Raw genomic sequence first — 25,382 nt, forward strand, 5'->3', positions numbered from 1 at the left:
ATTCAGGGACTGGATTTGTGGTATCCCTGGTAAACCTGCCGCCTGCCACACTGGCATCCTACATGGGTGTTAGTTTGTGTCTCAGCTGCTCCTCTTGCCAGCTCCTTGCTAACTGGTCTGGGAAAAGCAGAAGACGGTCCAGGTGTGTGGGAGTCTCACACGTAGGAGACCCACATGGAGCTCTTAGTTCCTGGCTTCAGCAGGGCCCAGAGCCAGCCACTGCCAGTCACCTGGGCAGTGAATCAGTGGATGGATGACCTTCTTCTCTCCCTAACTCTGACTTCGAAATGAATAAACAAATAGATACTTTTAAAGGCTTATTCAGAATATTCCTGTGTTGGTTGGTTGGTAATCACAGAAATTAAAGAACTAGTAAATCAGGGCTGAGACCATGGTACAACAGGTTAAGTTATTGGCAGCGATGACAACATCACATGGCGGAGTGCCAGCCTGGGTCCTGGTCACTTCACTTACCCAGCTCCCTGCCAATGTGCCTGGGGAAACAGTGGAGGATGGCCTAAGTACCTGGTCCTCTCCCACCTACACGACCATCCTGGATGCACTTTCTGGCTCCTGGCTTTGGCCTAGCTCAGCTGGCCCTGGCTAACTGAGTCATCTGTTGAGTAAGTCAGAAGGATCGTTTTCATTCTTTGTCTCCCCACCCTCACCTCTGTTACTCTGCATTTGAAACAAATAAATCTTAAAAAAAAAAAAAAAAAAAAAAAAAAAAACCCTCCCCAAACACCCAGTCAGCATGTTCAGATATAAGAAAAACAAGACAAAGAGAACTTATCTATTTACATTATTTATCAACTTAACATAGAGTGCACAGGGACATAAGTATTTCAAATTTCAGTGTGTTTTTGATTCTGGAATATTCATACAGTATTAGCCAGCATCTCTTATCGGAACTCTGAGTATCATGTAAGTGCTCTAAAACTAGGATTTCCACGCCAAGCATGTTCAGCACTTTTTAAAGCTCATGTCCTGTACTTTGTGATTACAACAAAGAAGCAGAGAGGGTCTGAGGTTATTTCTACTTTACATTTTATCTTTGTACATAACAAAGATTTATGGCAATTCCTCTTTGAAATTACTTTCTGTATTTGTGTAATAAAGATATTTTCATGAGATTAAACCATCAATAAAAAGATCATAGAATTAAAAGATAAGCGTAATTTTGGTGTAAAGTATTTTTAAATACATGCATAGTATTTTTATAATGCACATTTTCCATGAACTTTTTTTTTTAAAGATTTATTCATTTTATTACAGTCAGATATACAGAGAGGAGGAGAGACAGAGAGGAAGATCTTCCATCCGATGATTCACTCCCCAAGTGAGCCGCAACGGGCCGGTGTGCACCGATCCGAAGCCGGGAACCAGAAACCTCTTCCGGTCTCCCACACGGGTGCAGGGTCCCAAGGCTTTGGGCCGTCCTCGACTGCTTTCCCAGGCCACAAGCAGGGAGCTGGATGGGAAGTGGAGCTGCTGGGATTAGAACCAGCGCCCATATGGGATCTCGGGGCACGTTCAAGGTGAGGACTTTAGCCGCTAGGCCACGCCGCTGGGCCCTCCATGAACTTTTGAAGCTCAATCTTCATGTTCAAGTTGCTCACTGATAGTATTTATCACACAAACAAAATACTCTGTAACATCATGTTATTTTTAATGGGGCAAAAAGTACCTAAATTTCCTGGTAAATCTGCTTACAAAAGCCATTTTCAGAATCTTTAATGAAACTTTGTTGCCATGAGGACATTAGGACTTTCCAGCCACACAGCTGATTTAACCTGAGGCTCACTACCCATGAGTGAGTCAGCTTAATTTCTACAATTGTAAACTTAACTTCTACAATTGTAAGACAGCTGGTACATTACCTCAAACACACTTTTTTGAAAGTTCATTATTTGATATAAACTATTTAAACAAAACAGGTATTATACTTCCCCAAGAAAAGATTACCTGTATATTTGAATCTCCTTTTATACACTTTGCTCCTTCTATAATCGCCATATACGAGAATCTGAGTTGATCTGGTGTCTGAATAAGTCCCATTCTGTATTTTCTCATATTCAGTAACACTTGTTTAATGTTAATATCATCTCCTTTTTCCATCTGTAGGAAAGGGAAACACACATGCAGCCTTTAATCATTAGAGTCCAGGGAGAAAAGCAACACAAGGCCACTGCTGCGCATCTGCCCCTCACTGAGGACTGGGTACCTCATCTAGCATCCCAACGCACCACCGTTCTGCCCCTCACTGAGGACAGGGGTAACTCATCTAGCATCCCAATGCACCACCGTTCTGCCCCTCACTGAGGACGGGGTACCTCATCTAGCATCCCAACGCACCATCGTTCTGCCCCTCACTGAGGACAGGGGTAACTCATCTAGCATCCCAATGCACCACCGTTCTGCCCCTCACTGAGGACAGAGGTAACTCATCTAGCATCCCAACGAACCATCGTTCTGACACCTCAACTGCTCAAGCAGCAGGTGCAGAAATGTTGGCCCTTTAGCTGGTTCACAACTGGTCTCAAAGTAATCACAGTAACTGAGTTTACTTTGGCCAGCAGCCAAAGGAAGGATTTATGACTAGTTTTGGTTAGTACAGAGGAAAAGCTGCTGTGATTTGTTCTTTTTGTTTGGCTGTGTGTGTGTTTCATTTTAAGGTTTTCTTCCCATAGCTCTTCTCTCTTCTTCTGGTGCAGCCTGCGTGCACCATGCCTGGAATACTGCAGTCAGCTTACAAAGATGGAAAACAAAGAGAAAACCCATATTTCTTATCACTACTCCAACTCCAGACTACTGTGCTGACCTCAGAAACCATCCCACAAGTGAACAGGAGGAAACTAAGTAATGACTGGCAGGGAACAGGTTATAAACACAATCCAGCATTAACATTCAACATTAATACAAACACCAGAGTTTTTAAATAGGACAAAGTCCACTTTCATGAAGAAAAAAAAAAAAAAAAACAATGTACTTATCTGAAAAAGAAGGCATTTGACATTATACATGGTTGAACACAGAGAGGCAATGTATACCTCTGTAATAAAAACAACCGGGAGAAAAAGGTCTTCCAGGCAGTCTCTAGAATCATCATGGTTACATCGCCACTAGTCACAAGGAAGAAGCAGTTGGAGGGGTGGAAATGAGATTTGCAGATTTTTCCAAGAGAAAGCAGAAGTTTAAAGTCCAAAAAAACAGAGTTCTAGGATGTGACATCAGAGCTACACTTGCCAAAAGAAACCAAACCGAACCAAAGCAAGACTAAGAGGCGATCCTGGGGAGCACTTACCAGAACCAGACAGGTGTCCACCAGAGAGAAGGTGCCAGAGCGCCCAATACCTGCACTACAGTGGATCACCGCAGGCCCGTGGTCAGGATTCAAGGAGCCAGATTCTCTCACTTTAAACAAGAAATTGAGAAACGAAGCTGGTGATTCAGGGACTCCAAAATCTGGCCAGGTAGTATAATGAAAGTGGGATATTGTTCTGGTTTCACCACTCTAAAAAGTGAAAATCAAGGGAGGAGGAGTTAGTTCTAATCTTTTTTTTTTTCTTTTAAAAAAAAGCAAAACCAAAAAACAGCTACTTCAGAAAGATCATGTGTTTTTTGAAATGCTTTTCATCCTTATGGACTGCCTGCACCATACTTTTTCTGTTTGGATTTTGTTATCTGTTTACATACATTAGGGGAGATTTTCTTAAGGGAAATTTAGAATATGTTAATAGTTAACACATACAGCACACAGGGTTTTGGAGATCTGTTCTAAGTGCCCTTAGCTCAATCATTTTACAAATGAAGAAGCAGAGAAAAAATCTGAAGCAAGCAGCAATTTAATGCAGTACTTGGTTCTTAACTATTAAAATGCATCATATAAACTACTGGCATTTTCTTTAATTCATGCATCATGATGAGCGTATTCCTCTTTTTTTTTCTGTTTTTAAACCCAAATAATTTTTACAAACTCTTATCTCTCCCATTTTAAAAATACTAAACTTAATTGTTTAAATATACTTTTCCTTTCATATGGTTTTGCTATATATGTACACAGGAGCAATTCAACATGAAGGCGGCAATCTTTCTATTTTTAGTGAAAACTGCCTCTCTGCTTGCTCCCTTCTCCCCTGGTAGCAATCCCCAGCCTTGAAGGTGTTTTCATTCTTTCCTGACGTGCTGAATTGGTTTACCAACACCGTTTCCTGTCTCTCAGGTCTGCCAGGCACTCACAGTCACTTCCTGGATTCCTGATGATCTTTCTTCCTAACACATTACAAAAATGTTTCTTATCTTTTTGTCAGTTGTCTTTTAACCCAAGAGACCTTCTTTATTTTTCTCTGTAAACAATGCGATGCTTTTTAAATAAATCTGCACAATTTTTCACTTTTATGACAGAACTTTGTTGAAGCAAGGAAGCATTAAAATATCTTGGTATACTTTATGGTTCAAGGCTAAAGATGACTATTGTAACATCCCACTCCCCTTAACAATTCAAGCTTAAGGACATAGTGTGATGGCTCAGGGGCTAAATCCTCACTTTGTATTCGCCAGGATTCCATCTGGGTGCCAGTTCATGTCCTGCTGCTCCTACTTCCCTGCACTCACACGGGAGACCTGGCAGAAGCTCCTGGCTTCAGATGGGTTCAGCTCTGGCCACTGCACTTGGGGGAGTGAACTGGGGCACAGATCTTTCTCTCTGTATCTCCTCAACGCTGGCATTTCCGATGGGCAAGTCCTGACCTGCTCGCTGCTAACGCATCTGCGAAGGCAGCAGAGGACGGTCCATGTACTTAGGACCTTGCATCCATGTGGCCGACCTAGAAGCAGCTCTGTCTCCTGGCTTTGGATCAGTCCACTCCAAATGGCTCTGCAGCCACAGTGAGTCAGTGGATGGAAGATCCTCCCTCTCTTTCTCTGTCTCCCCATCTCTGTAACTGACTTTACTTTTTTCCCCCCCAAGATTTATTTATTTTTATTCGAAAGGCAGATATATAGAGAAAAGCACAGAGAGGAAGATCTTCCATCCAATAATTCACTCCCCAAGTGGCCACAACAGCTGGAGCTGAGCACCGATCCGAAGCCGGGAACCAGGAACCTCCTCTGGGTCTCCCACACGGTTGCAGGGTCCCAAAGCTTTGGGCCGTCCTCAACTGCTTTCCCAGGCCACAAGCAGGGAGCTGGATGGGAAGCGGGGCTGCTGGGATTAGAACCGGCGCCCATATGGGATCCTGGCATGTTCAAGGCTAGAACTTTAACCACTATGCTATCGTGCCGGGCCCTGTAACTGACTTTCAAATGAACAAAATGAATCTTTTTTTTTTTTTTTAAGTCATGTTTTAACATTTAGGCTTAATAATTCCAAATATAGCATGATACAAGTTCGCAACATATGAAAAATACATTAAAATTTCTCCATCACTAGTTAAAACCAATCATAACTTTCAGGTTTGAAACATCCTCTTAAATTCCAAGTTAGAGAAGCCAGACCCTGAAGGTTACACATACTGTATGATTCCATGTATATGACATTCTAGAAAAGGCAAAATTCCAGGAACAGAAACAGGATCATCAGATGCCAGGGCCCAGGCTGGGGAACAGGGCTGCCTGTACATAAGCATCCTCAAAAACTCTGGGGGGATGACGGAATCATTCTGATCCTTACGGAGGGTGTGGTTACACAACGAGTGTTACAAAAGACATGCAGCTCCACTGCAAAAAGTCAACCTCACTGTAAGACTTACAAACACGCCAGAACATCAGCTGTGGTCTGACAAGCTGCAGGTGAACAATTAACAGGCAATGCCCACACAGCAATGGGCTAAAGCAGCTGCTCCATGGTTGGCCTATGAATACTGTAACTCTAGGTCATGTTTTCATTTAACCAGATGTTAAGACTGCAGGACATGCTTTGATTTCTGCCTTTCCCTTCACTGCTGTGAAGCAGTGCGGATTGGGCCCAGCAGTGCTGGAAGGTCCGTCTGAGCCTCACCAGGCCCAGTGGAGACACAGCGAGCAACCAGGGCATGCCAGGCTGTGCTCGGGCGGTCCTCTGTTACGGGACGCCCAATCATTAGATCATGGCTTGGGTTACCCTTTAATCTCACGCACTGCTTGCATTTTCCTTGCTTCACATTAGTCATCTCTTTTTTTCAAATTCAGGTCATGCCTGCGATTCTCAAAGTTAGTTTCTAGAAACACTCCTAACTGTACCTTAATAAATCATCTCCACTGACTGACTTTTGAAAGTCAGCCTCATGCTTCCTCTAGAGAGCCAGAAGGATTTCTGCTTTTCCTTCTCCTCCGTCCTTCGCTAACGCCCAGTCAGTCCCACTTGCTTTCTGGCTGCTTCCCCTCATTGCACAAACACTCGGTGGCGTCCTCCGTGACACGGCGTCGCCATCCTCACCTGCGACCGTTCCACGCACGCCTTACATTTTTTCTTCACAAGATTTTGCAGAATAATACCACATTCTGGACAAAAATGTCTGGGGCTTGCTGTTCTTACTAAGAAGAAATTCCACTTACACTTTTTTAAAGGAGAATTCTAAATCTAACGTCTTTGAATAAAGATGTAAAATTTGCTATCTAAGGAGGCCAGGAAGATAATCTGTGAGATGAGGAAAATGAGGGAGCTGTTAGGTCTGTGGCAATGTAAGAATATGTTCTGTCCAAAGTAATTCAAATTCAAATTAATTATTCTAAGTACATATTAACATTGTACATGTTTTACCTGTTATAATATTCTACTTGATATAAAATATGGAAGTCATTTTTAAAATTAGCTGTATAAAAAATCTACCAGCACTGAAGCTGTGGTTTAGCACATTAACCCACTACCTGTAGTGCTGACATCTCTAATGGGCACTGGTTCAAGTCAAAGCTGCTTCACTTCACTTCTAGCTCCCTGCCAGTACACCAGGGAATGCAGCAGATGGCCCACGGGCTTGGTCCCCAGCACCCACCTGGGAGATCTGGAAGAAGCTCCAGGCTCCTGGCTTGGGCCTGACCCAGTTCCTAGCTGTTACAGGCATGTGGAGGAGTGAACCATCAGACAGAAGCGCTCTGTGTGTGTTAACTCTATCTATGTAATATAGATACAGATATATATTCATATATATATATATAAATACACACATACATATACACACACAAAGGCATCAAGATTTTATTGCTAAAAGACTTTCACCAACCCCCAGTTCTGTCATCGGTGAATGGAGGTAAATCACAGTTCTTACCTCATAAGCCAGGTGTGAGGAACAAATGAAACAGATGTGGAGGACCCGCCCTGTCCAGCACGTGGTAAATGCCTGACACTGGCTACCTGGAAACATCTGAACTCACAATCGCCTTTGGCACAGGTCCTACTAAGTCACACTCCATTGTAAAAAGGGTCTCATTTCAACCTGTTCAAAAGCAACTCTATTTACCAACTCCATCGCCACAAGATGTGAAATCCGTACCTTCCCTGCCGCTGTCTTGGTTCACTCTGTCCCTCGTGAATGTCTGCCAGGATTGTTACGGCATCCTTGTTACCTCGTACTGACTGCCACTCATTGTGAAAGATGGAGTAACAGGAGGAGCTAGGGACAGGTTTGCAGTGCAGGCAGAGAGAAAAGGCAACACGCAGAGACTCAGGGTCCTCTTAGCAGAACAAACCCTGGTGCCTGCACGAGTTGCGGGCCTGGTGCCTGGCCCAAGAAGGCCAGGACTGAGTTGGGCTGAGTCACACACTTCTGTATGGCACCTGCAACTAAATAACGGGAGCCACAAAAAGGTTTTTGTGCCACACCTGTTTGAGAACCATCACTGAGCTATAGTATTCTTAACCGTGTACTAGTATGATGGCAGACGGCAGTGTGAAGATGATTCTATCCACAGGAAATTAAAAGCCTTAATCAGAGTACACACACACACTGTGTGTGTGTGTGTGAGAGTACTGAAGAAATCAATAAAACGACAACATTTAAGTTACAGAAAGAAGTGAAAGCAGACTCGTGGCATTAGAAATGAGTGCTGCATGGCTGTGTTAGGAAGGACTTCAGTAGGAAAAGGGCCAAGGCTGGGTGCTGTGGCACAGGCATCCTTTAACAGCTGCTGTTCAAGTTCTGGCTGCCTACTTCTGATCCAGCTCCCTGCTTCTGTGCCTAGAGAAGCAAAAGACGACCCACGTGCTTGCCAACACCCGTTCCCCCAGCCCACACCACCGCCGCCCACACGGGAGACCAGGACGGAGTTCCAGCTCTCTGGCTTCTACCTGGCCCAGCCCCATCTGCTGTGGTCATCAGGGAAGTGAATCATGGAAGAACTCTCTTTGTCTCGCCCACTATTTCTGCAACTCTACCTTTACAATAAAATAAATTTTAAAACAGCGAGGAATGGGCTACAAGGGGGTTCAGAAGGATGTGTGGAATATACACAAGCAGAGGAGTCCAGAGCCCATTCTAGGTGGCGTGAATGGCTTAAACCAGCCTGAATCAAATCCCAGCTGAGGATCAGAATAACTAGACATTCATCCTGTTTTGGGTAAATCTACAGAGACAGAGAAATAGAAGACAGTCAGCATTGTAATAGTGTTCCTGGAACTTGATAAACATAAAGCCAGCCAAGAACATTACGGAAAATAGTGAAGGACAACTAAAAAGAAAAATCTGAATGACAAATCAGCATTCTAGATGACCTCACATTTAAAGAGCCCTCCACACTGTCTCCGTAGCTCACGCCGGCAGCCACTTTGAAAGAAGAGATGGAATCTCTCCATTCAGGCCAAAAGTTCAAACCTGTAAGTGTCAGAAAGACACTGTCGGGGCTCCTGGCTTCCTTCTGCTCCAGTGGATGCAAGCTCTTCTCGAGGAGCAGGGTCTGCTTACACTTACGCAGCCCCTTTAAGGCAGTCTCCACTGGAAGGAAACTGTCCCAGGTACCGGGAAGACATCTGCACATACAGGCTGCCTACTGGTTCCCTACTTCAGCATCACTGGCTCCCACTTCCTGTTCTTTCCTCCAAATGGCCCTGGCTCCTGAGGCCACTCCCAATTCATTCCTGTTTTTTTTTTTTTTTTAAAGATTTATTTTATTTTTATTACAAAGTCAGATATACTGAGAGGAGGAGAGATAGAGAGGAAGTGGAGCTGCCGGGATTAGAACCAGCGGCCATATGGGATCAAGGTGAGGACCTTAGCCACTAGGCCACGCTGCCGAGCCCCCAATTCATTACTGTTGAGAAAGAGCACAGATAAACTGACAGAGGCTAGTAATTGTGGTTCCTGAGTTAACTGGCTTGGACCCTTAAACTAACCTAATGAGACACACACTTTACTACCTTCACTTTATAAGATTTTAAAGATTCACTTACTTTTATTGGGAAGACAGATTTACAGAGAGATGAAGGGACAGAGATAGAGATTTGTCTGCTCGTTCACTCCCCAAATGGCCACAATGGCTGGAGCTGAGTCAATCCGAAGCCAGGAGCCTCCTCCGGGTCTCAAACGCAGGTGCAGGGTCCCAAAGACCATCCTCCACTGCTTTCCCAGGCCACAAGCAGGGAGCTGGCTGAGAAGTGGAGCAGCTGGGACCTGAATCAGTGCCCATAAGGAATCCTAGTGTGTGCAAGGTGAGGATTTAGCCATTAAGCCATGACACCAGCCCATAAGATTCCATAAAATGATAGAACTGTGTCAGAGAAGTGCAGTAACAAGACTCAGGCCACTCAGTCAGTTCTGACAGAATCAGGATTGAAATCCAGGCAATCTGGTTCCTTCACCAAGTACAATTCTGCTTTTCCCATCCTGGTACTAACCAGGCCCGACCCTGCTTGGCTTCTGAGATCAGACGAAACTGGGCACATTCACGGTGGTGTGGCTGGAGACAGCTCTGCCTCAAACTGAAATAATACTCTTTTCTTTAGAGGATTCTTTGTTCCTTAGAACAGTCCTGCTTCTTACTAAATATTGGTAAAGTAGAGCATAAAAAACTGTTATTTTAGTATGTTCAATTCCAAGTCCAGGCCGACAAGAAACCCAGCAATCATTTCATTATAGCACATGGTTGCTAGCAATAATGGTGGGCCAATGTGCATGTGGCCTTAACCTTAGAAAGATGCCTCAGAACTGGGGATCTTCCTTGAAAAGAACTGATAACTTTAAAAAAAGATGTATCCCCATTTCAGAAGTTAGTAGACATGCTTTTGAATTCAGTCTGTAACTTCATTAGCTGAAATACCTGTGGGGGAAAAAGCCCTATAACCTAATGGATTTACAATTTTTTTTGAACAAAAATAAAGGGATAATAACAGTATGCATCTACATTACAGAAGACTATAGGTAAAAGATGTGAAATGTTTTGTATGCAACCTGATAAACAAAATATGAAAGTTATCCTACTTATTATTTGAGGTATAATCCTCAATTAGGAATGTTTCAGAAACAGGAAACCAGCTATGCCCTTCACCTAAAGCAGTTTAGATTAGATGAGATACCTGGGATTAATACCACGAGAAGACAGAGAACTGGGAGAAGCTTGGCAATGAGCACTGACCCAATCCAGCAGCAAATCCTTACTGATGTATCTCAGTGCAGTTCATGACATACGTAAGTGCAACAGCTCATGCGCGTGGAACAGAGATGGGGTTTCGTAAATAGATACAAGCATTATGATTTCTAACCTCGAGCCCTTCTTCTGTGATCCAAGAGATCACATAATAAGCTCATTCACGGATGCCCTGGAAAGCACCCTAGCCTGGGCCTTCTGTACGCAGCATGTATCCGGAAATACTCTGTGCAGTCGTAGGTCAGTTAAAAGGCACTTTCACACCTCTGAAGTGTGTGTGTGTGTGCGCATAAAAATGCAAGTCCTCCTCTCTTCTGCTGCTTTGCTAAAATCACATGTTAATTTCTGTCATGGTGACCACCTAATTTTTCTAATGGTGAACTAAAACAGTGTTTCACTCAGAGACTAGAAACACAACTGAAATTATTTTTTGGTCAAATATTTTCCTGTTTTCTAGTTAACCAAGTTTCTATTAGCATCACAGCCTCGCTTTGTATTTTCTAACTTCGTATTAATTATAGAACAAAAAAGGCAAAAATGCAAATATGAAGGGTGGGGGTGGGGTGGAGAGTGCCTTGATCCCCAGCTTGGCACCAGCAAGTTTACAATCTGCCATGTGTATGGGTCCAAATCAAGAAACAAAATCCAACTCGTCCATTTTAGGGGAATGGAAAATTCTTGAGACTACATTTCATTATGTTTTTCAAATCAACAAGGACCCCGTGCATTGAACCATGTAAGTTAGTTCCAGGAGTCTGTTCTAAGGGAGGTGCTTGGCCCACCACTGGCCCACCGCAGGCCCAGGAAGGCAGGTGTTGCTCGCCCCCACTCTGCCAGTGAAGAAAAGCTCCAGGAGGGTAGGGAGCAAGTTCCAAGCACACCTCTCCTGGAATAAGGCTGAGAGCTGAGCCTAGCTTTCCTGACTTTAAAGCTTCAATCCTCAAATATCCAGCTGAACTTCATGGTTCCTGAGGTTTTTTTTTTTTTTTTTTTAAAGATTTTATTGTTATTGGAAAGCCGGATATACAGAGAGGAGGAGAGACAGAAAGGAAGATCTTCCGTCTGATGTTTCACTCCCCAAGTGAGCCGCAACGGCCGGTGCGCGCCAATCCGATGCCAGGAACCAGGAACCTCTTCCGGGTCTCCCACGCGGGTGCAGGGTCTCAAAGCTTTGGGCCGTCCTCAACTGTTTTCCCAGGACACAAGCAGGGAGCTGGATGGGAAGTGGAGCTGCCGGGATTAGAACCGGCGCCCATATGGGATCCCGGGGCGTTCAAGGTGAGGACTTTTAGCCGCTAGGCCACACCACCGGGCCCGGTTCTTAAGGTATCTTAAGAGGGCTCGGAGAGCTACTACATCCAGGAACACAGTCTGAAAAGTCATGACTAGACACTATCATAGATACCACCCAGATCCATGTGCTGCAACAAATTTCAAACCAAAGAATAATTCTTTAAACCATCATAAAAATTTCAATTTTGGGGGCCAGAAAAGTCTTACATTGATATTTTCTAACTGCAGCAGATGTACTGTGTAATACGACTTCACATCTTCTGACAAGAGCTTCACACTGAATCCTGTTTCTTTAAACAGCATCTCTCGGTCATCTGTGGGCCAGTACTGTGCACATTTAACCTAAATTTAAAAATATGCATTTCCTTTTAGTTTACAGATACTGTGAAATCACAACAAATTTTAAATTCACACATACATATTATGCTTTTTTAAATACTAAAAACTAAGAATAGTAATCCTATAGCCAATATTTACTACATTTTACTAATATTAACACTTCATGTTCTTATAACTTACAAAGACATTGAAGATACTAGATACTATGTTCATAAAATAAAAGGAATCTAACATTTCAAAGAGTGACAATCTGTGTTCTAACATCATAACATGTATTTTATGTCTAAAACAATCAAACTCTTTGCTACAATCTCATCCCCAAATAGTTCTGAAAATGCTTTATTTTAGAAGTACATTTCCACAAATACCCATGAATCCATTAGTAAATGCCTAAAAACAACATTGCCTATTTACCAAATATAAAACAGGGGAGAAACAGAAACTTGATCTTCAACTGCTATGCAGCTCAAGTATCCCACTCCAAAACCAGAAATGTTCTGAATTTTTTTTTTTTAAGAACAGAAAACCAGGATTTACTGAAAGGCAAAAAGACAGTGCACACGCAGGTGGGAGTGTAATCTCAGACACTTGTCACATGGCCGACTTTTTAAAAGAATAGTTATTTATACACAATAAGATAATTTGGGAACTGCTGGGACTCAAATTTAAATACAAAATTTATTTTTTGTTTCAGATATGCTTTACAACCTGAAAGCATTTTTATACATTTTTTTAAAGATTTATTTTATCTTTATTGCAAAGTCAGCTGTCAAGAGAGGAGAGACAGAGAGGAAGATCTCCATCTGTTGATTCACTCCCTAAGCAGCTGCAATGGTTCGAGTTGAGCCAATCCGAAGCCAGGAGCCTGGATCCTCTTCTGGATCTCCCATGTGGGTGCAGGATCCCAAGGCCTGGGGCTATCCCCGATTGCTTTCCCAGGTCACAAGCAGGGAGCTGGATGGGAAGCGGGGCTGCCAGGATTAGAACCAGCACAAATATGGGATCCTGGTACATGCAAAGCGAGGACTTCAGCCACTAGGCTATCGTGTCGGGCTGGTATATTAACACATTTTTAGTGCTCGGGTTTTTTTAATTTATTTTTTTTTAAGATTTACTTATGTATTGGAAAGGCAGAGCATGAAGGGGAGAGAGATGGAGAGGAGGAGGAGAGGGAGAAGAGTGAGGAAGAGAAGTGGGAGGGAAATATTCCATCTATTGGTTCACTCTCCAAATGCCTGTGGGTAATAGGGGCCCAAGTATTTAGGACATCACTGCTTTCCAGGCGCACAGCAGAAGGGTGGAAAAAATGCTGTGGTTGGGACTTGAAACAACACTTTGCCAGTGTCAGAAGGGCAGCTTAACTTGCTGAGCCTCAATGCTGATCAGGCGTGCCTGCATTTTGACTGCAAATATTACAGCAGGTATGCCAACTTTCCACTTACAGAATCAGGCCAGCACTCAAAAAAAAAAAAAAAAAAAAAATTCTGGATTGAGGCAAGTATTTCACACTGTAGTGAGAGAGGCTACTTGGGAAAGCCCATCCTGTATCAGTGCCTGGCTTGGAGTCTCAGTTCCAATTTCCTGCCAAAGCACTCCCTGGGAGGCCGCAGGTGATGGCTGCAGTATTTGGGTCTCTGACATCCATCAGAGAAATGGAATGAGCTCCTGGTTCCAGCTTTGGCCTGGCCGAGCTCAGACTTCTGCCAGTATTTGGGGTACGAACCAGTGGATAGAAGTAGAAGACCTTTTCGAAGCAGAGTCTCATCTTGGTTTAAAAAAAAAAAAATCATGGGCCAAAGCTCTGGTGTAGCAGGCAAAGCCTGTGAGGTCAGCACCCTATAGCAGGCTGCTCCACTTCGGATCCAGCTCCCTGCTGAGGTATCTAGGAAAGCAGCAGCAGATGACACAAATCCTAGGGCCCTTGCCACCCACTTGAGACATGGAAGAACTCCTAGCCCTTGGCTTCAGACATGCACTGCTCCTGAAACTGCAGCCATCTGGAGAGTAAACCAGTGGATGGAAGAGCCTCTCTCCCTTTCTATCTCTTTCTGTAACTCTGCCTTCCAAGTGAAAATAAATAAAGCTTTTTTCCCCCCAAAGCCTTATTTTCACTTGAAAAGCAGACTTACAAAGAGACAGGGAGAGACATGAAGAGGTCTTCCATCCACTGGTTCACCCCCCAATGACCTCAACAGCCAAAGATCAACTGATCCAAAACCAGGAGCCAGGGGCTTCTTCTGGGTCTTTTATGGGTGCTAGGTCCCAAGGACCTGGGCCATCCTCCACTGCTTTCCCATAAGCAGAGAGCTGGATCAGAAACAGAGCAGCTAGGACATGAACCAGCAGCCATATGGGATGCTGGCACCACAGGTCATAGGATTAGCCTGCAGCACCACCATGCCAGCCCCATCAAATAGATAAAGCTTTAAAAGTTCAGATCCTGGAGCACTTCAGATTTTGCCCGTTTTTGCATTAGGGAATACTGACTGTATGTGTCACAAAGACCAGTACAGGATCCAAATTTTCGACAATAAAATCAGCTTCCAAAAAGTCAACGTATGAAGCAATCAGACAAGGTTAAAAAACAAAAAAGAAAAAACAAAGGCAAAGTAAATTAGACGCATCTTATGAAGAAACAACACCATAAAAACATTTTTAAAAAAAAAAAAAACAGTCATTTCTAATTTTCCTCTGACTCCTATAAAAACCAAAAATGTCCTCAAATACTGTGAACTAACACCTCAAAAGCTGGCAAAAGACATTTAAAAATTATTTTCATTTTTACTTGATAAGTAGAGAAAGGGAGAGGGTAAGAGAGGGAGGAGGACAGAGAAAAAACAAAAGAGGAGAAAAAGAAGTGTTCAAAGATTTATTGATTTCTTTGAAAGGGAGAAGAACTAGAGAGAGAAAGAGAAGAAAAGACAAAGAGAGACACAGACTGATCTTCCAGCTGCAATGGGCAGAGGTGGGCTGGCACAGACCAGGAGCAGGAACCTGAGCCAGCCTCTGCTGCTGTCTCAGGCCACTGGCAGGGAGCCGGATCAGAAGTGGAGCAGCTGCGACACACACCAGTGCCCATATGGGATGCCAAGACTGCAAACTCAAGCTGAGCTTACTAGGCCAGCAGTAATAGCCTGTGTGTGTGTCCCAGTGCATTCTCAGCCCACGCTGCTTGTTTATTGTTTACTGTTTACAACTCTTACAACCGTTCATTTGTACATCAAAGAATAAAATTTCTTCTTCAGAAATCCCAAAGTTGTATAGAATAAAAAACCAGAGCAAGTTGCTTTTCTGATACTTCAAACATGTTGAATGAAATTCTTTTAACATATACCAGTGGTTCAGTGTAGAACATGCTGAGAAGACTCAATGAGCACCTGCTGACCTTGGAGGACAGTGAGTACATTGTGAAGGGCACGCCCATAGTCTTGGCCTTTTCAACTACAAGAGATGTGTGGTTTTAAGTTATATTAAAACACTAACCCTGTTAAGCCTAATGATAATGCCAAAACACTGTTTTTATCCTATAAGAAAATATATTTTAATCAACATCATTGCATTCCACTTCCAAGGGAGACAAAATCTTCTGAAAACAGTAATAGTAAGATACCTGTTCTGACTAAAGCAGAGGTCTAGCAGTAAGGATCTCTGGGTAAATGTGTAATGATCTGATCTGCTGATGTTTATTTCAACATGCCTTTCAGGGAAACAACTGGAAAATTGTTTAGACAAACTCTGACCTTCCATCTTTACTGGCTGCAAGACATGTTTTCACTAACTGGCAACGAGAAAATTTACATATGGGATATAACATCTCACTTCTTACACTTCAGTAGAAATCAAAAATCACAGTGGCAAGTCTAATTCAGTTCCAAACTACTGAAAGCTACCAACCTACTAAGCACATCTGCTGGAGTCCCCGCTGCTTCACTTCCTCCCCCTCTCCCTGCTAACGGGCCTGGGGAGGAAGGAGAGGCTGCTGCCACAGCCCTGCTGCCAGCAGTGAAGAGCTCCCTGTTAAATACTCTCTAAACAATTCAAAACACAGGGAAATATGGAACACAGACGTTGAGTGCTTTAAAGGGACGTCATATATTCATTTTTATTGATAATTAGTGTCAAATTGATGTCATTTCAAAGTAGCTTATTACAGCCAAGTCTCATGGTAACCACAAAGCAAGAACAGATTACCAAAATAAAGAAATCAAAGCATATCACTACAGAAAAATCAGTTAACCACAAATGAAGAGTATAAGAGAGGAAGTAAGAAAGGAACCACAGTAAAAATAAAAAACAAATATTACCTACCAAAAAACCACCTGAAATGCCAATGGGCTAAACTCTCCAATTAAAAAAGTACAGAATGACCAAACATATTAAAAAACAACACAAACCTGGACCCAACTCTGTGCTGCTTACAAGGAACTCACTTCACCTCTGAGGACACACATCGACTGAACAACAAAGGATGAGGTAAAAAGAAAAAAGAAACAGCCACACTTCAGACAGATAAAACATCTTAAATCAAAAGTGCAAACCAGCAATGTCATTACAGTGATAAAAATCTCAATCCAGCAACCGGAAGTAATATATAAATGTGTATATATCCAATATTGAAGCACCCAAACACAAAATCTAAATATTAAGACATACAGGGACAGACAGACTCCAATAGCAGGGGACTCATATTACTGCACTTTGAGAAACAGAAAATCAACCAAGAAACAAAGAGTTCAAATGTATCCTCCATCAAATGGACACAACACATCAGCAGAACTTCCCCATCACACAGCTACTCTTCTCAAGGCACATGGAACACTTTCCAGTATAGCTCACGTGGTAAGTTACAAAACAAATCTGAGAAAAATTTTAAAAATCAAAATTATATTCCCTAGTTATAGGCAACTACCTAGGTTGCCATATTCTGATGCAAGTGCTACACTACTCGGGGAAAAGCAGCCAACAGCTAGCAGGCAATCTGGGCCTGATGAATGCCAAATTTGTGTTAACTATATTAGTATGCCAGCACAGTTGCTTATTATTATTATTACTACTATTATTGTAAAGATACGTGGGGAAGGTGGGGAACTCTGGCCAGGACATGCCATCCCGGACCCCAGCCCAGGGGTGCTGCAGATTTTCCGGGGAAGGAGTAGAACAACTGAAGGCACATTTGCCAGAAAAAGAATGACTTTTAGGGGCTTGCATGAACCCACTGACTGTACTCGCAGGTAGGTGAGGGAGCGGAGTGGTGAAGAGGGGCGAACCACAGGGCAAGACTGGGTCAGGCCAAGGCACCCACCCACATAGGAGATCTGGGTTGGGCTAAATAGTAACACAAAAGCTGGGGCTACAGGAGCATGCCTGGCTGGGATGGGCTGCAGTATCCACCTGTGAGTGTTAGAGTAGGGGGTAGGCCAAGTCAGACTGGGCCAGAATGTGAGAGAATAGTATCTGGGGTCAGATTCTGCAGGGGAACTGTGGACTAACCTCTGTGGGTCTGCAACACTCACCAGTTTACGCAGCCAAGCAAGGATGGACAATAGAATAGACTCACCACCTGCAGGAACCCCACCTGACACCTATGGGAGCTAGGCTGGGAGAAAGCCGAGGAGACCCACTTGCAGCACCTGCTGGCACGTGCAAGGCTAGGGACTGAGGGCAGACCAAGACAAGCAGGGCCACTGCACCCACTGGCACATACGAGCTCTGGGGCTGAAAACAGGCCTGGCTACCCCCCTACAAGGCTGTAGCTTCTGTTAGGGAGCACGAGAGTTGGGCTCAGGGAGGGCCAGGCCAGGCCAGGCCAGGCTGTACCAGCATTTGTGTGGGTCCGGTCTGGAGATAAGCCAGACTTGACCAGACCTCACTCGGCACCTGGTGGCACACAAAAGAAGCAGGACACAGTATAGGCCATGCCCAGCGGGGCTATGCCGCAATACCTGGTAGTGAGGGCTGAGACTGCGAGTAGACCATACCAGGATGGGTTGAAGCACCTTGCCAGCATGTACAAGACTCAGGGCTGGGGATGGGCATGGTAGGGGACCTTCAAGGACTCCCTTGCTGGGTTGCTGTTAACACTTGTGAGCATAAGAGCTGGCACTGGGGGCTGACTGGTCTGGGGGCAGGGCCAGGTAGGCCTAGACTGCTGCACCCTCAGGACTGCATGAGCCAGAACGGCTGTGGGCCAGCCAAGGTAGGCTCATCATCAGCTGGCAAGTGCCATGACTGGATGCAAGTCACATCACGGTGCACTGCAGCACCCTCTGGCAGGCCAAAACCCAGAGCTGGGAACCTGCCTGGCAGGAGAACTGTGAACACTCCCCTGCTCCCATCTCCAGCCCAGCCCAGCCATGGTTACTGCAGTGATCTGAGAAGTGAATGGAGGATCTCCTCTGTCTCTTACTTTCTCAGTAATTCTGATTTCAAATGAATACATCTTTCACATAAAGTAAAATTAAAAAGAAAGAAAGAAAATTTCACCTCCAATAGCTACAAAACAAAATACCTGGGAATAAATGAAACTAGAGGTTGAAGATGCCTATAACAAAAACTATAATAACCACTAACAAGAATTGAAATATAAAAAATAAAAACTCTTCGCCGTGCACCCACCGGGATCCCATATGCCCACTGGTTTGTATGCTAGCTACTCCATTTCCCATCCAGTTTCTGCCTGAGGCCTGAGAAAGCAGTGGAGGACGGCCCAAAGCCTTGGGACCCTGTACCCGCGTGGAAGACCCAGAAGAAGCTCCTGGTTCCTGGCTTTGGATTGGCTCAGTTCCAACCACTGTGCTCACTTGGGGAGTGAATCATCGGATGGAAGATCTTCCTCTCTGTCCCCCCTCCTCTCTGTAAATCCAACTTTGCAATAAAAATTAATAAATCTTCTTTTAAAATACTACTAATATCTATATGGAATCACAAAAAGGCCAAAGAGATCTGGAACAAAAAGAACAAAGAAGAACCCATCACACTACTTGAGTTTAAAACATATTACAAAGATAGAGTAACAGAAATTAAAACAGCACGGCAGTGACATCACAAACGGATCCACAGACCAGTAGAATAGAACAGATGACAGATGATGTCAACATAATGTATACGTCTACTCTCTATAAAGAAAACCTAGAAGCTAGTATTTTGGTCTCTTTAGTTATAAAGAAATATTAAATGCTTGAAAGGGTAAGCATATTTATCTTGACTGAATAATAAAGTTTACATATAACAAAATGATCACACAGTACCCCTAAATATGCACAATTATTACACATCATTTTTTTCCTTTCAAAATAGAAGTGGACACAGGACAAAGCTCCTGCTTTGGATCCCCAAAACCCTTACTGAAGTGCCTGGTTCAAGTCTCGGCTCCTCCATGCTTTGATTTTACTTTTTTTTTCTAGTAATAAGTTTATTTAATTTTTGATGATGTTTACATAGTTAAGAAGGATGCATGCCCATGTAGATCACCAATCAGGACTGAGACAGTTAAGGAATGGAGCAAAGTGGATGAGACAACTGTTTCCAATCTCCTTTTTTCTTTCTGCATCTGGGGAAAATGTGGAAGAAAGGGAGAGGTCCGTTGCCAGCGGCCCAACCAATTCAGTACCCAGGAATGGGGGACGGCCACCCAATGTCATCCCAGGGTCCCCAATGCGGAGCACATTCTGAGGGTACTGCTTAAGTGGCTTCAACAGTTCTCAGATGCTGTTGATTTCATTGCTCCAAGGTTGAGAAAATCCTTCCAAGGTCCATTGGCTGACAATTCACCTTAGGGTCACCGCTCGCCCAGCTACTCGCTTTCAAAGCTTGACCAGGAAAGCTGTCCAATTTCTTCTGCCCTCCATGGTACTAGATATCCTCTGCAGGCCTCAATGAGCTGGCTGTCATGTGACCTCAAATGCATCTCAGCATGGCGTCCAAGGAGCAGCCAAGGAGACCAAGTCCCGACACATGCACTCCACAGATCCACTGAGTCCAATGGTCCAGTTGAGGACCCCCAAAGAAACTGCACCAGAGATGACCCCAGACCTGGCTCCTGTGTGCGCCTGCCAGTATGGGGTCCAACTCAGTTCTTCACCCACATTATCAGCCTGTGCACACACTGGTAATTACAGTCGCACAGTCAGTTCTGTCCCCAGCCCAACCCTACCCACCATACACTCTCCTCTTACGTAAACCAGTCTGAACTGCAGCCCAGTTGGAATTGACTCCAAATAACCCTCACCAGGCCCTTCCTCAGCCTCAGTTCCTGTATGTGTCAATGTATGAATATGACTGATTCCATTCGGCTCTCGTTCACATCAATGGCTGTTGGAGATTAGTTTAGCCTGAATAACCTTGTCGGAACACAGCCTGTAGGAAAGCTGGGACAGCAGAGGTCTGTGGGACGTTGTTGAGAAGAGGCTCCAGGAAAGAGAAGGCGAAGGCCTCTCCCCCACAGTGTGCTCTCGCCCCCAGGGAGTCCTTGGATGTGCTTTCGTGATCTCTCTGAAGATAGGCGGACATCTGTGCTCTGTCTAGTCAATCAAGGACAGATAGTACTCATCTATTCCCTGTTTCAATAACTCTTTGACTAAGTCGCCTTGTTAGCTTCTTTGTACTCTCTGTGTTCTTAGACGTGATCTAAAATTCTGAGTTATGTTTGAACCACTGTTTCATGAAAGTATAAAAACTGAAACTCTGGAAATAAACTATGTCAGTTGCCAAAAGAGAGCGCTGTCCGCCCATTTCTCCAGGTCACATCTCCTCCCCAGGAACCTGCAAGGTAAACTTGCAGAACCCCACTATCCAGCCCACACTCATGCTGGTGGGTACCATCACCTGGCCAGACCTGCCACCAGCCCTGATTCCCACAGTCACCAGTGAGAGCTGCAATTCATCAGAGAGGTGCCCACAATTTCCCTACTAGGCTGACTCCCAGCGCCAGCTCTTGTACTTTCCAGATGGTTTTGCAGTTTACCCTGACAGGACTTGTCCCCAGTCCCAGCACCTGCTAGCCAATGCTATGACAAAGCCCAACCGGCCCACAATGGCTCATGCATGCCTCACTGGATATGGTCACTTAGCCCATTCTGGACTTGGCTCATATACAGGCCAATGGATTCTGCAGCCCTGCCCAGCATGGTCTGCTCCCAGCAGGAGAACCCCCACAGCTCCTCTACTTGTCTCAGCCCTTATCCTGGGTCTTACATGTGATGGTGGGAGCTGTGGCCCAGACTGGCATGGCCCTCCTTACCTCAGCATTCACCAGCGGGTGCTGTAGCCTGGCTAGGCCTACTATACCTCCAGTTACAGCTCATGCTGGTAGGTGCTTGAGCCTAGCCCAGCCCAGCTAGTCCCAAGTCCTGGCCATAATGGTGTAGTAGCCCAAACAGGTCTGTCCTGCAACCTTGTCATGGTTCTCACAGCTGCCAGTGGGTGTTATGAACTGGCTCAGCCTGGCCTGCCCCCAGACCTGACCCACACGTATATCAGCACGTACTGTAACCTGGCTTGGTTTGGCTGGACTGTTCTCAGCCTCGGCTCTTGCACTCACCTGCCAGGGACCGTAACCTGACAGAGGAGTTCCCCAAGCTTCTCTATCAGGTCACCCTCCAGTGGCAGATCACGCAGTGATATACCAGTGGGTGCTTGGCTTAGCCTGACTTGGCCCATCTCTTGTCCTGGCAGGTACAGCGGCCTTGCCTCACCAGCCCACACCCATTCCAGTTCTTTCCATTGGGTGCTACAGCCAAGCCTTGCCTGGCCCACCCCCAGACCCAGCTCTCACACAGTTTAGTTGGTACACAGACTGAGCTCTGCCAATCCTTCACCTATGATAGCTCCTGCGAGCACCAGTGGGTGCTGGAGTCTAGCCCAGTCTGGCACACCATAGATCCAGTCCACACCCATGCCAAGGGATGTTGCAGCCATGGCCAGCCCGGTTTGCAGCCCCCTTTCCAGCTATCATGCTCACTAGTAGAAACCATAGCCCCACAAGTTAACTCCCAGGCCTGCTCCCAACCACAGATCTTGCACATGCCAGAGGTTCCTCTGACCCAGGCCGGCATAAACCATCACCAAACTTGGCCATCAGATGCTGCAGCCTGGCCTGACCTGGACTGGCCCAACTGTAGCCCCAACTTTCACTGGTGGGTGCTGCAGCCTAGCCCTGCCCAGCATGCCCTCATCCCTAGCTTTCATGCAAACCAGTATGTGTGACAGTCAACTCACATGCTCACCAGCAGGAACTATGACCCACCATGGGAATGCCCCAAGTTTCCCCACCAGGCCCATGCCCAGACCCAGATCTCATGTGTGTCAGGAGGTGTAAGCCCTTACCCAGTACAGTAGTCTGCCCCTCAGTGTCGGTCTTTGTTATGTGCTGGTGGATGTTGTACCCAGCCTGTCCCACACCCAATTCTTAGGTGTGCCTGTCAGTGCTGCAGCCTGGATTAGCCCAGCTTGTTCCAAACCCTAGTTCCCATGAATACTGTTGAATTCCATGGTCATGCTCATGCCTAGCTTGACCTGTCACCATTCCTAGCCCTTGAGCAAACCAGCTGGTATGGCAGTCTCACAGATAAGTCCACAAATGCCCCACAGAATCTGCTGCCACACCCGGCTCTATCACATCTTGGCTGGTGTCATGGCCCAGCCCAACATGGTCCACCTCCTGCCCTGACACTCACTGGCGGGCACTGCAGTCAAGCTCTGCCAGGCAGGCCCCCAGCTGTGCCTTTCACGTGCACCAGTAGATGGTGCTTGATACCAACGAGCCCAGCACAAGATTCCCACACGGGAAGGTACATTGGTTAGAACCTCAAAGTTCCTCCAGTTTCCCTCCTCCAAACCACCCACTCTTAGCCCCCTCATTTACCAGCAAGTGCAGCAGCCTGGTTGGTGGGTCTCTCCCAGAAACCACTCCTCACCGGCCACACTCTCCCTCAGCAGCCCTTCCTCCCACATAACCCCAGGCCCCCTTCACTGAGCAATGCACAGTCCCCCATGCTGCGAGCATGCAGATCCCCAAGCCCAGGCCTCCGCTATGTGTTGTGTCACGCTGGGGTCATGCCTGCACGCACAAGGCCCACACACACACTTGGCTACAGGTCTCTAGACCAGTGTGTTGGTGTCTGCGCCTCACATATTTTAAAAAAAAAAAAAAATTAGAACAGGCAATTACACTGGCACACTGGTACAGTTAACACAAATTTAGCATTAACCAGGCCCAGAATGCGTGCCAGCAATTAGCTGTTTTTCTCCCAGCAGTGTAGCACTTGCCTAGGTACAATGCAACCTAGGCAGCTGTCTATAGCTAGCGTCCTCCATGCGTCTAATCCAACTTCATTCTAATGCTTCTGGATAGCAACAATGACGGCTCAAGTACATGGGATCCTGCCAATCACATGGAGACCTGCATGACGTTCCTGGCTACAGTTTCCAGCCTGGCGCAGCCTGGGCTGTTGCAGACATCTATGGTGATGAACTAGCAGATGGAAAATGTGTGTGTGTCTATTCTCTTTCTATTTTCTGTCATTCTGGATTTCAAAAAAAAAATTTTTTTTTAAGATTTTGGTGATTGAAGCCGGCACAGCAGCCTAGTGGTTAAAATCCTTGCCCCGCACACACTGGAATCCCATATGGGCACCGGTTCTAAACCCGGTGGCCCTGCTTCCCATCCAGCTCCCTGCCTGTGGTCTGGGAAAGTCATCGAGGACAACCCAAAGCCTTGGGACCCTGAATCTGCATGCGAGACCTGAAGGAGGCTCCTAATTCTGGCTTTGGATTGGCTCAGCAACAGCCACTGTGGCCGCTTGGGGAACGAATCAATGATGGAAGATCTTCCTCTCTGTCTCTCCTCCTCTCTGTATATCTGACTTTGCAATTAAAAAAAAAAAAGATTTTGGCGATTTACTTGGAAATCATAGCTACACACAGAAGGGGAGGCAGAAAAAGATCGTCCATCGACTCATGTACTCCCCCAGGGGCCACAAGGGTCCGGGCAGTGCCCAGCCAAAGCCAGGAGCTTCCTTCGGGTCTCCAACACAGGTGGCAAGCTCCCAGAGAGCTGGACCATTATCTACCTTTTCTCAGGCCAATCAGCAGGGAGGCTGATCAGAAAGCAGCAGAGACAAAAACGAGTGCCAACATGGAATATCAGCGTCATAAGCGGCAGCTTCACCTGCTACCTTGCAACCAAAATAAGCAATCCTTTCAAATATTTTCTGCTTTTACAAAAACAGCAGTGTGTCGTATTATAATAGGTTTAAGTCAGTGCTTGGGATACCTGCACCCATACTGGAGTGCCAGTTTGGGTCCCAGCTACTCATCACTTCTAACCCAGCTTCCCACTAACGTACCTGCAAGGTGGTAGATGATGGTTCCAGTAACGAGGTCTCTGACACCCATGTGGGACACCTGGAAGCAGTCCCTGGCTCCTGGCTTCAGTCTGGCCCGACCCCAGCTGCTGTGAACAGCTGGGAAATGAACCAGTGAACGGGAGATCTCTTTTGACTTCTCCCGCTTTGCTTTTTTGTTTTTTTTAAGATTTATTTATTTTTTATTGAACAGAAAGATACACAGAGAGAAGGAGAGACAGAGAGAAGAATCTTCCATCCACTGTTCACTCCCCAAGTGGCCACAATGCCTGGAGCTGAGCCAATCTGAAGCCAGGATCCAGTAGCTTCTTTTGGGTCTCCCACACGGGTGCAGGGTCCCAAGGCTTTGGCCCATTTTCTACGGCTTTCCCAAGTCACAATCAAGGAGCCGGAAGGGAAGGGAAGCAGCCAGCACAGGAACCAGCATCCATTTGGGATCCTGGCACATACAAGGTGATCATTTTTTTTTAAAGATTTATTCATTTTATTACAGCCAGATATACACAGAGGAGGAGAGACAGAGAGGAAGATCTTCCGTCCGATGATTCACTCCGCAAGTGAGCCGCAACGGGCCTATGCGCGCCGATCCGAAGCCGGGAACCTGGAACCTCTTCCGGGTCTCCCACGTGGGTGCAGTGTCCCAATGCTTTGGGCCGTCCTCGACTGCTTTCCCAGGCCACAAGCAGGGAGCTGGATGGGAAGTGGAGCTGCCGGGATTAGAACTGGCGCCCATATGGGATCCCGGGGCTTTCAAGGCGAGGACTTTAGCCGCTAGGCCACGGCGCCGGGCCCACAAGGTGATCATTTAACCACTAGGCTATCACGCCAGGCCCT

The 25,382-nt window shown here is 45.6% G+C and overlaps 1 protein-coding gene across 2 annotated transcripts in view; it reads right to left on the reverse strand.

The window, feature by feature from the left end:
• The window catches only part of PTPN2 (protein tyrosine phosphatase non-receptor type 2), a 102,447-nt gene that overhangs the window by 20,503 nt on the left and 56,562 nt on the right, over nucleotides 1-25,382 (reverse strand). For both annotated transcript variants that reach the window (XM_058678417.1, XM_058678416.1), the window contains exons 5-7: nucleotides 12,055-12,189; nucleotides 3,305-3,514; nucleotides 1,966-2,118 (exon numbers count right to left, since the gene is read on the reverse strand). In XM_058678417.1, coding sequence (XP_058534400.1) covers nucleotides 1,966-2,118; nucleotides 3,305-3,514; nucleotides 12,055-12,189 — 498 coding nt within the window. The remainder of the gene's footprint in view (nucleotides 1-1,965; nucleotides 2,119-3,304; nucleotides 3,515-12,054; nucleotides 12,190-25,382) is intronic.

This window comes from Ochotona princeps, chromosome 21 (assembly GCF_030435755.1).
Source record: "Ochotona princeps isolate mOchPri1 chromosome 21, mOchPri1.hap1, whole genome shotgun sequence".
Lineage (NCBI taxonomy): Eukaryota > Metazoa > Chordata > Mammalia > Lagomorpha > Ochotonidae > Ochotona > Ochotona princeps.